This window comes from Chrysemys picta, chromosome 20 (assembly GCF_011386835.1).
Source record: "Chrysemys picta bellii isolate R12L10 chromosome 20, ASM1138683v2, whole genome shotgun sequence".
Taxonomy (NCBI): domain Eukaryota; kingdom Metazoa; phylum Chordata; order Testudines; family Emydidae; genus Chrysemys; species Chrysemys picta.
The window spans coordinates 7,302,053-7,323,408 of NC_088810.1; the positions used below are offsets into that span (position 1 = coordinate 7,302,053).

General features: G+C 49.6%; 1 protein-coding gene across 1 annotated transcript; it reads left to right on the top strand.

Annotated features, from left to right (window-relative positions):
• The first annotated feature begins 380 nt into the window (after positions 1–380).
• LOC135976837 (myb/SANT-like DNA-binding domain-containing protein 2) lies at positions 381–2,836 on the top strand. The gene is made up of 2 exons (XM_065574487.1): positions 381–1,272; positions 2,267–2,836. The coding sequence occupies exons 1-2, from the start codon at positions 696–698 to the stop codon at positions 2,401–2,403; spliced, it is 714 nt and encodes a 237-aa protein (XP_065430559.1). The 5' UTR covers positions 381–695; the 3' UTR covers positions 2,404–2,836.
• The last annotated feature ends 18,520 nt before the right edge of the window (positions 2,837–21,356 follow it).

Sequence of the window (21,356 nt, forward strand, 5' to 3'; positions counted from 1 at the left end):
CCATCAGGATAACCTAGAGCATTGGCCTCTCCCCATTGTTCCTGGGGACTGTCAGTCTCAGGGTCCTGATTTCCCATCGACCCCCCCTTCCTTTTGGTACTGGGATCTAGCAACCAAAACAAACCACTGAGTGTTAGTAAGGGGACAGCAGTCCCCTTACATAAAGGGAGTTAGGAGAAAACCTCCCCCCATGATGTTCCAACATTGTCCACTGGGGGAGCTCTGTGCCCTTTCTCCTAGAACTGCTGCTGATGGCCACTGCAGGAGACAAAAAGAACAGGAGTACTTGTGACAACTTAGGCCTGGTCTACACTAGGCGTTTATGTCGAAGTTAGCGCCGTTACATCGAATTAACCCTGCACCCATCTACACCGCGAAGCTATTTAGTTCGACATAGAGGTCTCTTTAATTCGACTTCTGTACTCCTCCCCGACGAGGGGAGTAGCGCTAAATTCGACATGGCCATGTCGAATTAGGCTAGGTGTGGATGGAAATCGACGCTAATAGCTCCGGGAGCTATCCCACAGTGCACCACTCTGTTGACGCTCTGGACAGCAGTCCGAGCTCGGATGCTCTGACCAGCCACACAGGAAAAGCCCCGGGAAAATTTGAATTTGAATTCCTTTTCCTGTCTGGCCAGTTTGAATCTCATTTCCTGTCTGGACATCGTGGCAAGCTCAGCAGCACTGGCAACGATGCAGAGCTCTCCAGCAGTGATGGCCGTGCAATCTCAGAATAGAAAGAGGGCCCCAGCATGGACTGATCGGGAAGTCTTGGATCTGATCGCTGTGTGGGGCGATGAGTCCGTGCTTTCCGAGCTGCGCTCCAAGAAACGGAATGCAAAGATCTACGAGAAGATCTCTAAAGACATGTCAGAGAGAGGATACAGCCGGGATGCAACGCAATGCCGCGTGAAAATCAAGGAGCTGAGACAAGGCTACCAGAAGACCAAAGAGGCAAACGGGCGCTCCGGATCCCATCCCCAGACATCCCGTTTCTACGAGGCACTGCATTCCATCCTCGGTGCGGCCGCCACCACTACCCCACCACTGACCATGGACTCTGAGGATGGGATATTGTCCACGGCCGGTTCCTCGGACATGTTAGCGGACGGGGAAGATGAGGAAGGAGAAGAGGAGGACGAGGCAGTCGACAGCGCTCACAACGCTGATTTCCCCGACAGCCAGGATCTCTTCATCACCCTTACAGAGATCCCCTACCAACCGTCCCCAGCCGTTACCCCGGACACAGAATCTGGGGAAGGATCAGCCAGTAAGTGTTGTAAACATCTAAACATTTATTTTTAACAGAACAGGAATATTAACAATAACAAAAATGGGTTTCTCATGATTAGTTTGCCCTAGGCGCTTAACGGTTCAGTCCTGGGCAGTGCAACTATTAAAAAAAAATCTAACAATGTCCGGTTTTGCATGATTGTCCTGCCCAAGCCGCTCTACTGTTTAGTCACTGCTAGTGCAGCTAGAGTAAAATGCGATCTATATGTCCAGGGATAGAGCAGAAATCCTCCTGTGACATCTCGATGAAGCTCTCCTGGAGGTAATTGGAAAGACGTTGCATCAGGTTCCTGGGGAGAGCGGCCTTATTGGGTCCTCCGTAGTATGACACGTTGCCGTGCCACGAGACAATCAAGTACTCGGGAATCCTTGCTCTGCACAGCAGGGCGGCATACGGCCCTGGTCTTTGGAGGCTTTCCCGGAGCATTCTCTTTTTCTCGCTGTCAGAGATCCTCATGAGGGTGATGTCGCTCATGGTGACCTGCTTTGAATTAGGTAGGGAAATGTTAGTGTTGGGACTGCTTGCCCGTTCCTTCACAGAACTGTAACCGCTGGTTTGCAGCCACGCGGTGGAGGCGGGAGAGGGGCAGCCTACAGGGATCGTTCCCAGGGACAGCCGTGAGGGGGTGGGACAGGGGCAGAGTTCCTGCTTGCCGGATTGCTGGCAGCAGGGACTGACATTGCTTTCAATGTGAAAGGAGGCCATTTCTAATATTAAAGTTTTAAGCTGCCACAAGTCTACGGCTTACCATGTCTGCCTGTAACAGAAATTCCGTTGTCCTGCCCCGCTTCTCAAATGTGCTGTGCAAGACCCCAGGCACTGAATGCAAAGGCCGAGAATTCGACCTTGTGCTGAGTGCGCATGTGATAGGTGCTGTGCATGGTCTTGTTCACAGAGAAAGACTATGTTCTTTGCTCACAACTACATTTATCTTTCTGAGGAATTCACTCCCTTTTTCCCATTCCCACAGCCACATCTGCGACTGTCTCACAACCTAGCCTGGCATCACACTCCCAGAGGCTAGCGCAGATTAGGCGTAGGAAGAAGAGGACACGGGAGGACATGTTCTCGGAGCTTATGGCCTGCTCCCGAGCCCAGGCAGCATAGCAGACCCAGTGGCGGGAGAACTTGTCCCAAATGCACCAAGCAAACATGGATCGGGAGGAGAGGTGGCGGCAGGAAGACCAGCAGGCGACTCAAACGCTGCTTGGACTACTGAGGGAGCAAACGGACACGCTCCGGCGCCTTGTGGATGTTCTGCAGGAACGGAGGCAGGAGGACAGAGCCCCGCTGCAGTCTATCTCTAACCGCCCTCCCCCGCCACCAAGTCCCATACCCACCTCACCCAAAGTGCAAAGAAGGAGGGGCGGCAGAGTCCGTGCTAACTCTCACTCCACCCCTGCAGAGAGCTCTAGTAGTAGAAGGCTCTCATTCCCCAAAATTTGACAAGTTCTTTCCTTCCCGCCTGACACAAGCCCCCGTCCAAGTTTCACCTCCCAGTTCCATGTGTAGTTGATAATAAAAAATACGTTTCTGTTAACTACTGTTTCCATCATGTTCTTTTGGAGGAGGAGGGGAAAGGGGGTTGGTAATTGGACAGGACAGTCACCTTTGGCAGGGTACATAGGCGGGGGCAGGTACAGCAGCAGGGCACATACACAGTGCAGTGACTAGTTACCCTGGTCAGTCTGTGAGGTGGTTTTCATGTTATGTGGTGGGGGGTGGGTTGCTCTGTGACTTTGTGGCAGGGGAGGGCAGTTACTGATCTTAAGCGGTGGTCCTTATGCAGGATCACAGAGCCACGCAGCAGGAGATCTGTAACCGTCCTCCCCCTGCCACAAAGTCACATAGCCCCCCCATACACACAGTCCCGATCAGGAGGGGTGACAGGCTCCGTTGAAACAACCAGCCCACCACAGCGGAGCCTGTCAATCCTTGAGTTTGGAAGCTTCATTTGCGTCACTACACTACACCCGCTCCCCACCACAGTCTGTGTCCCAGTTTTAAAAAATTCCCGCGAAAACAGTAATAAAGACAACGGTGTTCATTAACAAAGTAGAAGTGATTTTATTTCTAAATGTGTGTTGGAAGGGGGTGAAGGGGGTATGTAACTGGAGAGGATAGTCAACATTAACTGGGTAAAGAAACGGGGGCAGGTTCAGCTTCTCTGTACACAAACTTAAAAGTCACAGGTTACCCTGCTCACTCAGGAACCTAGCTTTCAAAGCCTCCCGGATGCACAGCGCGTCCCGCTGGTCTCTTCTAATCGCCCGTCTGTCTGGCTGTGCGTAATCAGAAGCCAGGCTATTTGCCTCAACCTCCCACCCCGCCATAAAGGTCTCCCCCTTGCTCTCACAGAGATTGTGGAGCACACAGCAAGATGCTATAACAATGGGGATATTGGAGTCAGTAAGCTTCTCCATCTCCCCTTGAGACGGACAAAAGCACACTCCACCACCATTCTGCACTTACTCAGCCAGTAGTTGAAGAGTTCTTTTTCACTGTCCAGGGCGCCAGTATAGGGCTTCATGAGCCATGGCATTAGCGGGTAGGCTGGGTCCCCGAGGATGATTATAGGCATCTCCACATCCCCAACAGTTATTTTGTGGTCCGGGAAGTAAATACCTTGCTGCAGCCGTCTAAACAGACCAGAGTTCCTGAAAACATGAGCGTCATGAACCTTGCCCGGCCATCCGATGTAGATGTTGGTAAAACGTCCCCTGTGGTCCACCAGTGCTTGCAGCACCATGGAAAAGTAGCCCTTTCTGTTAATGTACTGGCTGGCCTGGTGGTCCGGTGCCAGGATAGGGATGTGAGTTCCATCTATGGCCCCACCGCAGTTTGGGAATCCCATCGCTGCGAAGCCATCTATGATCGCCTCCACGTTTCCCAGGGTCACTACCTTTGGCAGCAGTACATCAACGATTGCCTTGGCTACTTGCATCACAACAACCCCACAGAAGATTTGCCCACGCCAAAGTGGTTCGCGACTGACCGGTAGCTGTCTGGCGTTGCAAGCTTCCAGAGGGCTATGGCCACTCGCTTCTGGACAGTCAGGGCTGCTCGCATCCGGGTGTCATTGCGCTTCAGGGCAGAGGACAGCAACTCACAAAGTTCAAGGAAAGTTCCCTTCCGCATGCGAAAGTTTCGCAGCCACTGGGATTCATCCCAGACCTGTAAAAAGCAACAGAGGGTCCTGTGGCACCTTTGAGACTAACAGAAGTACTGGGAGCATAAGCTTTCGTGGGTAAGAACCTCACTTCTTCAGATGCAAGGCAAGGATGTGAGGTTCTTACCCACGAAAGCTTATGCTCCCAGTACTTCTGTTAGTCTCAAAGGTGCCACAGGACCCTCTGTTGCTTTTTACAGATTCAGACTAACACGGCTACCCCTCTGATACTTGATCCCAGACCTGCAGCACTATGCGGTCCCACCACTCAGTGCTTGTTTCCCATGCCCAGAATCGCCGTTCCACGGCATCAACATGACCCATTGCCACCGTGATGTCCTCGGCGCTGGGTCCCGTGCTTTCTGAGAGGTCTGTGCTACTCTCAGACTTCAGGCCCTCACCACGGTGCCGTAGCCTCCTCGCCTGACTTATCTGTATCTGCCTCAGGGAAAGGTGGATGATAAGCTGCGAGGCGTTGAGAGCGGCCACAACTGCAGCGATGGTCGCAGCGTGCTCCATGCTCGCAGTGCTGTGGCGTCCGCGCTGTCACTGACTAGAAAAGTGCGCGAACTGATTTCCCGCCGGCGCTTTCAGGGAGGGAGGGCGGGAGTGATGGACGGATGATGACAGTTACCCAAAAGCACCCTGGACACATTTTTTTTACCCAGAAGGCATTTGCGGCTCCACCCAGAATTCCAAAGGACAGCGGTGACTGCGGGAACTGTGGGATAGCTGCCCACAGTGCACCCACAGTGCACCGCTTCCAATGTCGACGCTTTCCCCGTTACTGTGGACTCACAAAGTCGAATTACTGTCCTTAGTGTGGACACACACGTTCGACTTTGCAATATCGATTGCAAAAATTCGATTTAAGTAAAATCGAACTACTATCGTAGTGTAGACATACCCTTAGAGACTAACAAATTTATTAGAGCATAATCTTTCATGGACTACAGCCCACTTCTTCGGATGCATATAGAGTGGAATAAATATTGAGGAGATGTATATACACACATACAGAGAGCATGAACAGGTGGGAGTTGTCTTACCAACTCTGAGAGGCCAATTAAGTAAGAGAAAAAAAACTTTTGAAGTGATAATCAAGATAGCCCAGTACAGACAGTTTGATAAGAAGTGTGAGAATACTTACAAGGGGAGATAGATTCAATGTGTGTAATGGCTCACCCATTCACAGTCTTTATTCAATCCTGAGTTGATTGTATCTACTTTGCATATCAATTCCAGCTCAGCAGTCTCTCGTTGGAGTCTGTTTTTGAAGTTTTCCTGTTGTAAGATAGCCACCCGCAGGTCTGACATTGAATGGCCAGACAGGTTAAAGTGTTCTCCCACTGGTTTTTGAGTATTATGATTCCTGATGTCAGATTTGTGTCCATTAATTCTTTTGCCTAGAGACTATCCGGTTTGGACAATGTACATGGCAGAGGGACATTGCTGGTACATGATGGCATATATCACATTGGTAGATGTGCAGGTGAACGAGCCCCTGATGGTATGGCTGATGTGATTAGGTCCTATGATGATGTCACTTGAATAGATATGTGGACAGAGATGGCATCGGGCTTTGTTACAAGGATAGGTTCCTGGGTCAATGGTTTTGTTCAGTGATGCGTGGTTGCTGGTGAGTATTTGCTTTAGGTTGGGGGATTGTCCGTAAGCGAGGACAGGTCTGTCTCCCAAGATCTGTGTGAGTAAAGGATCATCTTTCAGGATAGGTTCTTTTTGCGGATACAGACTAACACGGCTGCTACTCTGAAACCTGTCATTATGCAGGAGACAGGATACCAGACTATAGCCGCATTGCTGTGTGAGAGGCAGGAGGGATACCAGGGCAGATTGTCCTGTAGGTCTGATCTGGTGTGGCAATTCTTATGTTCCTAAGTTCTTTAGGACAAGACGCAATGGGCTTAAATTGCAGCAAAGGAGATTTAGGTTGGACATTAAGAAAAACTTCCTGTCAGGATAGTTAAACACTGGAATAAATTGTCTAGGGAGGTTGTGGAATCTCCATCATTGGAGATTTTTAAGAGCAGTTTAGACAAACACTGTCAGGAATGGTCTAGTTAATACTTAGTCCTGCCACGAGTGCAGGGGACTGGACTGGATGACCTCTGGAGGTTCCTTCCCTATGATTCTATAAGTGACGGAAGTTCTCATACCTTCGTGGACTGCTGAAAATGAATATTATTAGCACCTATCTTGTCTTTCCCCTGTTGCAGAAATACCCAAATGGGGCAAGATTGGTGAGTATCAGCAGTTATCTTTCCACTATCAAGCACTGCCTCACTGCCCATTAACTGCCCACTCCTTTGCTGGCAAAGCCAGCTACGAAACTGTCCCTCCTGCCTCCCAGAATTTCAGCAGTTGGGTTTGGTGCCAGGAATTAGGCAGCCCTGGGATGTATGAGTTTTGCTGAGGATTATCGGTAGGAGTGGATGAGAATGTGGATGGGGCCAGAAGCACAGCTGGTGTCAATCAGTGTAATTCCGTTGATTCAATGGACTCTCAAGTAGGGGTCTTTATGTTTTACCATAATACAAATAATAAATGCCTCCCCTTCTGTTTTATTTTTTGCAGAACTCTGGGAACTTCAGTGGCAATATAGCAGGTAACAACAACAAAAGTGTTTAAGTATCAGAGATTGCCTCTGGATGTCATGTAGATGCACACACATCAGGTCAACCTGGTTTCATGTCTGGTTAAAAGTTTGCTAAGCAAGGCACATTTGCTGAGCTGTTACCATGTTGTGAAGGCAGTTTGGAAATATCACCTGCTCCAGGGGGCTTATGAACATCTCCCAGGGTTTATGGCAGGGTGAGTTCCTCTCCCACACTCCTCCAGGGCAGCTGTGAAGACTGCTATGAGAGGCTTTCAGGTATCACCCATAAGGCAGTGCTGCTGCAAGCTATGTCACCAAGTGAACAAGCAGTAGGCTCCAGGGGTTATGGGAGTTTTCCTGCAACTACACAAAAAAGCCTTCTGAAATCACCCAGAATGCATTGCCCTCAGCAACTGTTCCAGAAATTCAGGAAATATTTTGCAGTCAAGGATGCCTTGGCTGACTCTTTGCTATCAGAGTAAACCTGCATTGCGCCTTAGAGTGGGAATATCACACGGCATTTTTCTTGCAGAATAACAATGGAGAGTCACTTGTCCATGTGAGTATCTTGCTCCGAGGGTCTCTCGCCAGAGTTTAGCAGCTACAGTAGCAGGGAGGTGATATTAAGTCTGTCTATGGTACAGATGAGGCACCAGTGGAATCCTGACCACTTTCGGCGACAGGATACCAGACTTGAAGGGCCTATTGCTCTGTTCCAGCTCAGGGAGGAGGGGATGGATATCAGGGCAGATTAACTCATTGGTTTTATCTGGAGTGACGATTCTTATGCTCTTGGGAGGTATTAGATTTTCTCAGGATTATCTGTAGGTTTCCAGCAGTTGCTGAAAATGATGATGAGTCCAGATCCCCACCTGGTGTAAATGGTCCCTAGCTTCATTGGAGTCAAAGGACCAGATCCCCAGCTGGTGTAAATCAGCCATAATTCTCTTGGAGTCAATGGGATTTCAAGTAGGGGCCTGTAGGCATTACCTTAATGCATATAATAAATACCCACCCTCTATCATCTTCTTGGAGGACTCTGGCAGCTTGAAGGTCACCAGCACGCCTGGGTACTCACTTGGGTTGCTAGACCACACTACCGTATCTGTGCTATTATAGATTAAAGCTAGCAAAGGTATGCCTCCTTGTGCTCCAATCACGCCTCCCAACTGCAGTGTAGACACACCCAGATGGACAAAGAGGGGAAATAAGCTGCCCAAGGTCATAGGGCATTCGGCCAAGAAAAAGCAGATGTGGGGTCTCACAGGTCAGCTTCTCATTGGGGAAGAAATCAGTGGTCCAGAGTCTGGGTATCTTCATAGTGCCACTTGTATATTACACACTATACACCAGCACTGGAACAGAGATGGCCACAAACAGCACACAGACAAACCCCTCTATCAGTAATCTCAGTCATCTCAAACCCAAGTGCCCAGTTCCCAGGGAGCAGCTCTGTCCTAAGTACAGATTCTAGATAGGCAGATTGACACAGACCGCAAACTCCCCTGTAACAGCGCTCTCAGACGGTTTGGACTCAATGGAGCTACACCTATTTACACTACCTGGGGGTCTGGCCCCATTGACTCCAATGCAGCTATGGCCCATTCACACCAGCTGGGGGGTATGGCCCCATTGACTCCAATGCAGCTATGGCCCATTCACACCAGCTGGGGGGTATGGCCCCATTGACTCCAATGCAGCTATGGCCCATTCACACCAGCTGTAGACGTGGCCCTGACAGAGCAGCTGAGCATTTCACCCTGAATTACCTCGCATACCTACCTAGTGTGTCTGTCATTACCCACATGTCACAACCACAGAACAACAAAGAGCTTGTGAGGCTCCTCTTTGACTTTGATTCACAGCACATTTAACTTGTAACTGGAGGCAAATCCCTCTGTGATGGGACATCTCTCTGCCATCACCCCTGATGCAAGACCACTCCTAGAAACCAGCCCTGAGAACACCTCCTCTTGTTCATCTCTGGCAGCCATCCGCCTCGTGCTGATAAGAGCAGATAAGGGCAAGTCAGCAGCCCAGTTGAGGAACAGTACCATCTGTTCAGATCCCTGAATGACAGAACATGCTCCTCACGCCAATTCGGGCACATAAAGGACAAGGGACACGTCGCCTTCCAGAGCTTGTGTGGGGCGGGGGGGTGGGTACTAGCTCTTCAGAGATGGTGTTGTGTCAGAGAGAGTCCATGTCAAACATCCCTTGGCGTGTGGAACCCAAACCGCATCTCAAGCTTAACTAGAGTAGTGCTACCATCCCACGGTTATGTAGTAGAGCCTCAGATATACTAAGGCCCCTTTACCTCTCTGCCAGTGTAAAGGGGACATTTAAAGTGACTGTAAAATGCAATCACTTTCAGTGGTTCGTGTCACTGAGAATCAACTTCTCTGGGCCCTGATATTAGGAAGCTGTAGATAAGGCAGGATCACCACACTGGAGATTTGGGTTTCATTCCCATCTCTCCCATAGACTCCCTGTGCAACCTTGGCAAGTCACTGCCTCAATCTGAGCCTCAGTTTCCCCCATTCTGCAAACTGGGGATAATAATCCATCCCTTGGCCACGTACATTGTAAACCCTTTGGCAGCAGGAGATGTCTCTCATGCAGTGTTTGTGCAGTGCCCAGCATAATTATGGCTGGGTTGAGAGAACTGCAGAGTCCTGACTCCCATCCTCTTTAATAGCCTTTCAGACTATTCCAACGTTCATCCGTCTGGCATGGAAGATACAGGCCAACGCTTTCCCAACTTGGCCACTGATTTTGTCTGACTGTTTGTAGCTGTCCAAGTTTAGGTCAGGATTTCACAGGTATTGATCTCTCACTGACTTCAGTGATGTAGCATTTGTTATAATTTATGTTAACCTAGCACCTAGAGACCCTAACTGAGATCAATGCACCATTGTGCCGGGCGCTGCACAGATACATAGCAAGAGACAGGCCCTGCTCCAGCTGAGATCAGGGCCCCATTATGCCTGTGACACTCTATAGCTCGGGAGATCGCCCTGTGACCCCCATATTCCTCATTTATATATAATTGTGATATTGCATATAAATCGTGCCATGTGAGGGATCAGGTTATGATGTGCTGCAACCAACTGTTCTATTTAAATATGTATATCATCAATGCATATGAAATTATAAGAATTGTGTTGTATGGTTTTCACTAAAATATGCTGTGGGTTTGGAAAGCACCCGGATACTAGCTTTCCAGAGACAATGACAAGGGAGGTAACCAAGGTCTGGGTGGGTGCTTACAGACATCACCGGCCATTGTCCAGCAGAGGAGTTACAATTCCATGACTCACTCGCAGGAGACACACCGGCGTGTTGCTTCACCTTGTGACTCAGCAGTTCCCACCAGACAGACCTGGACTTGTGTTCTCCAAGCACGTGGATTAAGGATATAAAACAGAACCCAGGGGCCTCATGCTGGGCCTTTTCTCTCCCCTCCCCCCGCCACCTACACTGCAAGCAACAAGGACGCTCAGAAGACTGAAGACTCCAACAGAGGAGACTGGCCCAGGTTTAAAGAGACAAACCTGTATATTAAGGACTAAGATTCAGGGGGGTGAGAACATTGCTTGACCTAAATACTGTCTAGTGTGATAAGGGTTAAGGTTTAGACTGCGTGCTTATATTTTATTTCCTTTGGTAACTCTCTCTGACTTTTTGCCTGTCACTTATAATCACTTAAAATCTATCTCCTGTAGGCAATAAATTTACATTACTCTTTATCTTTACCCTTCTGTTAGTCTCTAAGGTGCCACAGGACTCTTTGTCGCTTTTTACAGATCCAGACTAACACGGCTACCCCTCTGATATTTTACCTGTGAGTTTGTCTGAAGTGCTTGGTAAATTGGCTCAGGTTAAAAAGGCTGGTGTGTGTCCACTTTCCATTGATGAAATGGAAAACCAATTAATAAACTTGCATTGAAAGGGTCTTGAGCCGTGCAAGATGGTATATTCCTGAGGTACAGTGCTGGGAGCTGGAAGAATTTGGCTGGTGCCTTTCTCTGTGTGATTTATGAGCGGCTCTGGAAGCATTCATGCAATCTAGCTGAGTGTGGGGCTCCAAATGCGTTTGTGCTGAGTGATCACAGCACGTGGAGGGGTTTGCTGCTGGTCACTAGCAAGGCATTGTGAGAGACAGCCCAGGCTGGAGAGGTAAGGGGGCACAGCAGTCCAAGGCTGCACCCCGGGGATCCCGTCACAGTGACGGCCACTGCACAGACACCAGCAAGAGACAGTCCCTGCCCCAGCTGATATCCAGGCCCATTGTGCTGAGCACTGCGCAAACGTAACGCCAACAGACCCCAGTCGTTGTTGGATGGGATCAAACCCGGGACCTCTAGAGCTAAATGCATGAGCCTCTACACCACATGGCTCTTAGCTAAGGTTGTAGAGCAGACTCATTAATCTCTAACTGGTCTTGATGCCACTAGAGGGGACAGAGCACCACACCTAGGAGGTGTCTGGGTTACACAGACACAAAGCGAGAGACTGTCCCTGCCACAAAAAGCTTGCCATCTGATACGGCAAAACAGACAGAGGGCAGAAGGTGAAAGACAGAAGCTGGCTTGCCCCAGATCATCCAGTGGATCAGAACCTGAGCTAGAAATTAAACCCAGGTCTCCTGACTCCATGAACTTGGTTGGTCCTCTAGATTACTGGTATTCCAATAATAACAACCGGCTCAGGGCTAGATCATAGGCTGGAAGGATCAGCATAGCTCTGCTGACTTCACAAGAGGTATGGCCATCTACCCAAGCTGGGATCTGTCCCATTGAGTCCAGTGGAGCAATGGGCAATTTACATGAACTGGGGATCTGGCCCCATTGACTCCACCAGTGTGACAGCCCATGTAGATGAGCTGGGGATTGGGCCCCAATGACTCCAATGGAGCTGTGGCTGATTCACACCAGCTGGGGATCACGCTGCCTGACCTCACACACCTGTCTGGAAAGACAAATACTTTTCCTGTCGGGTCCCTCTCGGCCCACTTGTCACAATCAGGAAACAACCTTAGAGCAACAAAGAGCTTGTGAGGCTCCGCTTTGACTTTCCCTCATGGGACATTTAACTTGTCACCGGAGGCAAATCCCTCTGTGAGGCAACATCTCCCTGCCATCTCCTCTGATGCGAGAATTCTTCCGAGAAACCAGCCATCAAGAACGTCTCCTCTTGTTCATCTCTGGCAGCCAGACATCTCCTGCTGATAAGAGTAGATAAGGGCTTTGGATTGTTCTTCCTGATCTTCAAAACAAGTCAGCAGCCCAGTTGAGGAACAATATGCATCTATTCAGATCCCTGAATGACAGAACATGCTCCTCACGCCAACTCAGGCACACAGATGACAAGGGACACGTCGCCTTCCAGAGCTTGTGTTGGGTGGGGAGTGGGCTCTGTCTCTTCAGAGACAGTGTTGTGTCAGAGAGCGTCCATGTCAGCCATCCCTACCGAATCCAATTCACATCTCAATATTAACTAGATTGGTGCTCCCAACCCACTCGAATGTAGCCTATAACATGCCTAGCATAATTATGGTAGGGTTGAGAGAACTCAGGAGTCCTGACTCCCATCCCCTTTAATAGGTTTGATGAGTCTTCCAGAGTCCAGTCCTCTTGCTTGGAAGATAAAGGGCCAATACGTTCCCAAGTTGGCCACAGATTTTGGCTGACTTTGTTTAGGGTGACCAGACAGCAAATGTGAAAAATCGGTACAGGGGGTGGGTGGAATAGGAGCCTATATAAGAAAAAGACCCCAAAATTAGAACTGTCCCTATAAAATAGGGACATCTGATCACCCTAAATCTGTTTCAGTGCTTCTCAACCTGCAGGCAGCCCAATTAGCACACAGTAGGGTCCAGGGTCCCGGCTGCCCTGCCGTGCGGTGGGATCCGGGGTCCGCTCCTGACCGCAGTATGTGGAGGAGTCTCTGGGTGGGGGGCACTGGGCATGGGGGGTCTGTGGGGAGGTTGGGGGAGTGCTGTGGTAATAATTATATATGGAGATATACCTATCTCATAGAACTCGAAGGGACCTTGAAAGGTCATGAAGTCCAGCCCCCTGCCTTCACTAGCAGGACCAAGTACTGATTTTGCCCTAGATCCCTAAGTGGCCCCCTCAAGGATTGAACTCACAACCCTGGGTTTAAGCAGGCCAATTCTCAAACCACTGAGTTATCCCTTCCCCCTAAAGGTTCTCAACCTGTGGCCCCGGTAACGCATTGAATATGTGCCCCACACTGATAAATAGGTTGAGAACCACTGCTCTGTTTGAAGCCATCCCCACTTGGGCCAGGTTTTCAGAGTTGCTGATCTCTCACAGACTTCCCTGCTGTTGGTTTTTGTTATAATTTCTATTAACCTGGCACTGACAGGACGTGACCAAGGTCAGGGTCCATTGTGCCAGGTGCTGCACAGACACACAGTAAGACACAGTCTCTGCCCCAGCTGAGATCAGGGCCCCGTTGTGCTAGTGCTGCATACACAGCGAGAGAGAGTCCCTGCCACAGAAAGCTACCATCTAATAAGAGAAAACAGACAGAGTGCAGGCATTCAAAGAGAGAATTGACTTGCCCCAGATCATCCAGCAAGTCAGTGCTGAGCTGAGAATTTAACCCAGGTCTCCTGACTCCCAGACTAGTGCGGACTCTGCCACCCTGAACTTGGTTGGGTCCTCTAAGCATTACTGTCACTCAGATAATAACAATAACAGGCTCAGGGCTAGATCCTGCACTGGCAACAATCAGCGTAGCCCTGCTGACTTCAGTGGAGGTATGGCCCCTCTACACAAGCTGGGCTCTGCCCCATTGAAGCCTGTGGGGAACGGCCAGTTTACATGAGCTGAGGAACTGGTCCCAGTGTCTCCAATGGAGCTTCGGTGGTTTACCCTGGAGGAAGATCTGTCCCATTGGCTTCCATGGAGCAATTTACACCAACTGGGATTCTGGCCCCAGTGACTCCAACATAGCAACAGCTGACTTGCAAGTGCTGGAAATCCGTCCCCCTTGACTCCAGTGGAGAAGCAGCCAATTCACACTAACTGGAGACTTGGTCCCTGGTGCCTTGCTTGGTGTTACAATCTGGTACAGGGCATACGATAAATGAAGCTTATTATGAACCATGTTCCCTGCCTGTTACCCAGCCTTGAAGTGGGGGTAAAAGGTGCAGATAAAGCACAATTTGGCCTGTACTCTGACACTAAGATGAGTCATCTCAAGACACGTCATAGAGGGGAATAATACAATTCATTCTTCAGCCTGAAGTTGGCTCCCAGCCTTTGAAAGCAGGGAGTTGATTCCATATGGTGGAGTTTAGTGATAAATGAAATCTCTGACCTTTCCTGATTGATAAAGGCGATTGGTCTTCTCGATAATGCGGGTATTGAGTTTGGGCAATCAAGCTTGTAATGTCAGATACGACACACTGTATAAATACAGCTGCTAAACCCGGCAGCCAGCAGTACCTGGAAGAACCAAACAGAATCCAAGATGAAGCTCCAGATCGTGGCTGCCGCTCTCCTCCTCTCCATCCTTTGCCCAAAGGAAAGCAGCGCGCTACCGCGCCAACGGGTAAGCATTCAAACATTGCTAGTTTTCATTGCCATTGGCAGTGGCGTAGCTGGAACTAGACCCGAGCTCTCCTGCCTCCTTATCCAGTGACATGTCCCCGAAAGATCCTCTGTCCTATACTGCAGAACTGCTCCCTGAGCTTTTGGAAATCTCCTCCTAACCTAAGTGAGAGTCCAGGAACGCCTCTCAGCTCTTCTCCGGAAGAGAGAGAAGATTAAATAAAAGAGCTTCAAAATTCTTCTTATTCTTCTAGTTTTAAAAATAGCCCATGACGTTTTTTTTTTTTTCAACTGAAAATGAAACCAATAGAATTTTTGGTTTTCAAAAAACACCGTGGTTCAATATTTGAGGGTTTCACTAAAAATATATTGTTGTGGAAAACCAAAATCACCAACATTTTCCCCTCATAATGTTCAGATTCTAAATTTTCATCTAAATGATTTTTTTTCTGCAAACGCTTCAACTATGGTTGAAAAAAACAGTTTTCAGCTGAAAAATTAGGAAGAGAAAAATTCAACCAGTGCTAGTTAACCAAAAATTATTTTTTGCTCAAAATGAAAATTTTAATGGAAAAATGTGTTTCTTACTCTATTTTCTGTTTTTTTTTTTTCACCCAAAAGAAATAAAACCAAACAATGGGGAAAGTTTTGCTTTTTGATTCCCAGACTCCATTTCCTTCGCCTCCCCCTTTAAGTGGAAAAGCAAAGGAGGGGATAGTTTCAGTTTATCATTCAGTTGCAATCAATTTTGTAAAAATGTTGAAACCCACAAATTTTAAAATTTCCCAAAACACGCATAATTTTTCAAACAGTTCTGGAAAAAAAGAAATGGGGTGGTAATCATAAATGAAAAAAATGAAAAACTTTTCCCTTTCTGATTTTCTCCAAACAATGAAAAAAATGTGAAAACAAATCAACAAATTTTTCACAAAAATTCATTTGGAAAAATTTCAACCCCCTCAATCCTTATCCAGATGAGTCAGACTCAGGAAGGAAGCTCCCAAATTCTGGAGGTCAATCCCAGCACTCAGAACGAACAGTAGTGGGGAGGTTTCCCACTGCAGACCTGTCTTGGGCCATGTCTACACTACAGACATCTACTAGCATAGCTATGTTGCTGCGGGGTGTGAAGATGTTTGGTCCCCGGCTGACATGGCTGTTAGGGTTACCATACGTCCGGATTTTCCCGGACATGTCCGGCTTTTAGGGGCTCAAATCCCCGTCCGGGGGGAAATCCCCAAAAGCCGGGCATGTCCGGGAAAATCGGGAGGGCTCGGTGGTGCTCGGCCGGGGCCGGTGCGGGGCCGGGGCCATGGTGCCGGGTCGGGAACCAGGGGCGCAGTGCCGGGCCAGGGTCACAGTGCCGGGCCGGGATCCGGGCTGCCGGGGGCCGGCAGTGCTGGGCGGGCCGGGGGTGGTCGGCCGGGGCCGGCACCCCAAGGCCCGAGCCGACCCAGGCTGGAGCCGCCAGTGGGGCCAGCCTGGGCCAGGCCTCCTCCCCCCACACCTCCCCTTACCTGCTTCAGGCTTCCCGCGAATCAAATATTCGCGGGAAGCAGGGGATGGAGCGGAGACTTTGGTTGAGGGGGCGGGGTTGGGGCGGGGTGTGGGCGGGGCTGGGGGCGGGCCCGTGGGCCCGTGGAGTGTCCTCCATTTGGAGGCACAAAATATGGTAACCCTAATGGCTGTGCAAGCAAAAGCCACTAGTGTAGACACAGTTATAGCAGCAAAACTGTGCTGTTGCTTGCGTAGCTTATTTTGCTCAGGGGGGATTAGAATAAGCTGCAGCGATAACAGTGCACCAGGATAGCTGTACTGACAAGGTGCTCCTAGCGTAGCCATGGTGTGGTTCAGCTATGGACAATGTGAGGGAATCCGTTACATGTTGATGGTATTGGAGAAAGCGCAGGATGAAGTAACACACAGCAATTTTCTTGCAGGCTTCTGGGAGTGTATCTGGAAGAGTCCCAGGGGTGAGTATTCAAAGTTGCTTTGCTGTCAGGCTGTTTCACTTCTTATATTATCGCAGAACCTCTTCTCAAGCCCCAGCTATGAGCGCAGTGGTCAGCCAGAAAAGCCCAGACAGATGTGGAAGTATTAAGGCAAAAGACAGAGCAATGGGCTTCTAAATCCCTTGGGGGGAGTCACAGTTAGTCCAGGTGTTCTTTGCAGAGTTCTGGGACAGTGTAAGCAGAGTCAGGATGAGCTCTACCCTGACATCTGGTGGTGAATTATGGCGAGGGTGGAAAAGAACTCCAGGGGCTGATCTTGTTTGCATAGGCACACCCACTCGCCTGGCATGAAACCACAGCAACTCAAAGTGGTTACTTTGGCTGGTGTGGGATCCCCAGTTTCTCTGTTATTGGGGCAGGAAGAATAAAGTTTTGTTACCCTGATTCTGTGAATCAAGGCCAGTGGAACTGTTGTATGACAGAAGGACTGAGTGAGTCATTCACCATTACCTAAGTAGCATTTGCTTGTCAAGGGGCATGGGTTACAAAACCCAGTGAATTGAGAGAGGATGGGGACAGGTATTTGTACCTGATGGTGTGGCCCCCCCCCCTCCCCGAGGGGGTTGAAACACCAATTGCACTACCTTCTCTCTCCACTGTTGAGTGTCAGAGCTAACTTTGATTCCCTTAGGAGTCTAGTTACAGACTGCTGAGCTGAGTTCACTTTGGGTCAATAGTGCACCAGCACTGGGGCTCCCCTACTACTAGCTGAAATCACAAAAGAGCTAAAGCTATTTAAGAGCTGAGATCACTGAGGCTGTGTTAACTAGTGGGGGAGCCTGAAGCTATATTGCTAAGCTAACTTAGCTTAGCGGGGGTGAGCGGAGCGGAGCGGCTCACAGGTTGGTGAGCGGAGCGGCTGGAGGAGCAGCTAGCAGAGCAGAGCCTTGTGGGAGCGGCCCAAGGGACAGCTGGAGCGGAGCGGAGCAGCTCACAGGTTGGGGAGCGGAGCGGCTCACAGGTCGGTGAGCGGAGCGGCGCGGCTCACAGGTCGGTGAGCGGAGCGGAGCGGAGCGGAGCGGAGCAGCTGCCTGAGCAGTTTGTGGGACTGCGGGTGGAGTGGAGCAGTTCGTGGTGAAGGCTGCAGTGGAACCCCACGGAGAAGCAGCCGGGTGGCCTCGGATCACGTAAGGTGCCCCTTAACACCCTGCTCACCCCCCCTTTGAACTCTGGGGCTGCACTGATCATGGACAGAGACTTTGGGGGGTTGTCGGACTTTTGGGACTTTTGTGATTCTTGGGTTGTTGGACCCAAGAGACTTTGGGATTGGTGGACTTTTGGGACTTTGGTGATTCTTGGGTCGCTGGTTTCAAGAACCAACGGGAGAGGACACGGCCCAATTTGCTGGGGTGGGTCTTCGCTCATGGTTTGGTCTAAAAACTCTAGTTGTGGTGTTTTTCCCATTTAATGCTGATGTTGTTTACCTCATGTTATTAAACATTTTCTGTTACACTCAGACTCCGTGCTTGCGAGAGGGGAAGTATTGCCTCTTAGAGGTGCCCAGGGGGTGGTATGTAATTGTCCCAGGTCACTGGGTGGGGGCTCGAGCCGGTTTTGCATTGCGTTATTGAAATGGAACCCCTAGATACAGAACCCGGCCCTTGTTGCTGCCAACTTAGATGGGCAGAAGGGTTACATTTTTGGGGGCTCATCCGGGATCCCCTGGGTCAGTACCCCTCGCAAGCACCTGTTGAGTGTTCCCCTGTCTTGGGAAACAATTGTGGTTATATTTTGAGGAAATTACTGTTTGTATAATGGCTAATATGTCGGGTTTGTTGGGCCCCGGCCCTGCAGCCTCTAGCTCAGGGGCCACAGCCTCAGCCAATGATTGGACAAAAGCACTGGGGCAAATATTGGAAAAGGTTGTGTTGTCCCATGCTAGGTCAAACTCTTGTCGTGAGTTAAGGTTATTTGCTGGGGCAGAGGAGTTCGAACCCTGGTTGGAGCATACCACTGAAATGCTGCAGGAGTGGGCCGTACCTGATGCAGAAAAGCGAAGATGTCTGATAGAGAGCCTTAGTGGCCCAGCATTAGATGTGATTCGCACCCTGAAGCTCATTGACCATGGGGTCAGTGTGAAGGACTGCCTAGAGGCCCTTGATCATACCTTTGGGAGTGTAGAGGGCCCTGAAGACAGTTACTGTAAGTTCCTTAATTCCCGACAGCAAATTGGCGAGAAGATTTCAGCCTATATACAGAGGCTGGAAAGACTGCTTCAGAGAGCTGTCATGAGGGGTGCAGTGACTGCTGAACAGATGGATCGGACCAGACTGGCTCAAATTGTAAGAGGAGCTCAATATCAGAACTCAATTCTACTCCATCTCCGGCTAAGAGAACGACGGGAACATCCCCCAAGTTATTCCCAGCTGATAAAGGAGGTCAGAGAAGAGGAAGAAAGGCAGGCTGCCAGCGAGTTTTGGGAAGCCCAAACATTGGAGCCAGCCGGCACAACACCACTGCAAATGGCCAGTGTACTGATGGTGAGCACCACAGAGGAACTTGCCCAACAAGTGCAGGTCCTGACAGAACGGATAGCTGAACTGCAAAGCACCATTGACCAAGCTAAGACTTCCGGGAATAAGGAGCCTCTGACCGTGGCGATGGAGAAGTCAGCATTTAGAGCCACCATCCCATCTGGGCGAAGAGGGAAAGGACAATTCTTCTGCTACCGATGTGGTCAGGATGGACACAGTGCTGCCAAGTGCCATAATGAAGAAAACCCCTCCTTAGTGTATGGAAAGCTAAGGATCAGTTGGGAGAGATCCGGTAGCTGCCAGAGAGTCCAGGGACGGGGACCACCCAGGCCTGCAGGATTTGAAGATTCCCCCAGAAAAGACTGTCCAGCTGGGATCCCCGCAGGACTGATAGGGCCTCGAGCAGAGGTCATGGTGAAGATTGAAGGGGTGGAGTGTAAAGCCGTGCTTGACACTGGATCTCAAGTGACTATTATATTTCAGTCATTCTACCAACAAATGCTTAGGCACCTGCCTATACAGCCACTGACTGGCGTTGGTCTGTGTGGCCTCAGCATGGATGAATACCCCTACCAAGGGTATGTCATAGTGCACCTGGAATTCCCAGAGGAGGTTGCTGGGGTAAGAGAAGAGGTGGACACAGCTGCATTAATATGCCCTGACCCTAAAGGGACCTCTGATGTGTCTGTGCTGATAGGGACCAACTCCAGTCTCTTCAAGGTGCTCGCGGATTACTGCAGACGACGGGCTGGGGACCAGTACCTGAATACCCTGATGATCCATACGCTTTGTGCTGAAGCCTTTAGGAAGATTGAGGGTGCTAAAAAGGAGACATCTGAGCTACCGATTGGGGCGCTGAAGTACATGGGCACAACCCCGTTAGTAGTGCCTGCAAGGACGGAGCAAGAAGTGCTTGTCATGAGTACTCGGCTGAAAGGCAGTAAAGGGGCATTAGCAATGGTAGAGCAGCCGGTTGAAGGAGAGCTCCCGGAAGGAGTGCTGGTCCCCAGTGGAGTCATAACCCTACCTGCTGAAGCCCAGGAAAAGGTGACTATACTGATTGCTAATGAAACAAGTCGAGATGTTGTTGTGAAGCAAGGACAAAAGATAGCGGATCTCTTTGAGCCTGAATCAATTTGCTGTCGGGAATTAAGGAACTTACAGTAACCCCAGTGTGAGACTCAAGTTCCGCCAATAGACCCTGCAAAGTTTGACTTTGGAGATTCACCGTTGTCCGAGGAGTGGAAAGATCGCCTGAGGAGGAAACTTTGTGAAAGATCCAAGGTGTTCTCATTGCATGAGTGGGATGTGCAAAAGGAGTAGAGCACAACATCAGACTACATGACTCTCGACCTTTCAGGGAGAGATCTAGGAGGATTGCCCTCTCCGAGATGGAAGATGTGCGACAACATCTTCAGGAGCTGGCTGCGAATGGCATCATTACAGAGTCCCGCAGCCCATATGCCTCACCCATTGTGGTGGTCCGTAAAAAGAATGGGAAAATCCGGATGTGTATTGACTACCGCACCCTAAACCGCCGTACTGTGGTTGACCAGAACACAATGCCTCGAGTCCAAGATGCCTTAGACTGTTTGCTGGGAAGCCAGTGGTTCTCTGTGTTGGATCTTCGGAGTGGATACTACCAGATCCCTCTGGGTGAAGCAGATAAGGAGAAGACAGCCTTCATCTGCCCATTAGGGTTTTATCAGTTTGAACGCATGCCCCAAGGGATCTCTGGAGCACCTGCCACATTTCAACGTCTTATGGAGAAAGTTGTGGGAGACATGAATTTACTGCAAGTGTTAGTTTATTTGGATGACCTGATAGTGTTTGGAAGAACCTTGGAGGAGCATGAAGAAAGACTTCTTAAAGTGCTTGATAGGTTAGAGGATTATGGTTTGAAGCTCTCAATTGACAAATGCCAGTTCTGCAGGACCTCAGTGAAGTATGTGGGTCACATCGTGTCCCAAGAGGGTGTGAGTACTGATCCCGATAAAATAGAAGCCCTCACTACATGGCCATGTCCAAGTAACTACAGAGAACTCAAGACCTTTCTTGGGTTTAGTGGCTACTATCGCAGATTTGTGAAAAACTATGCTACGATTGTAAAACCTCTGAATGATCTTACCAGGGGATACCAGTCCAGCAGGAACAAATCTAAGACCAAGAATAAGGGAAGGTCCCCAAAGCCTCCTGTGCAGA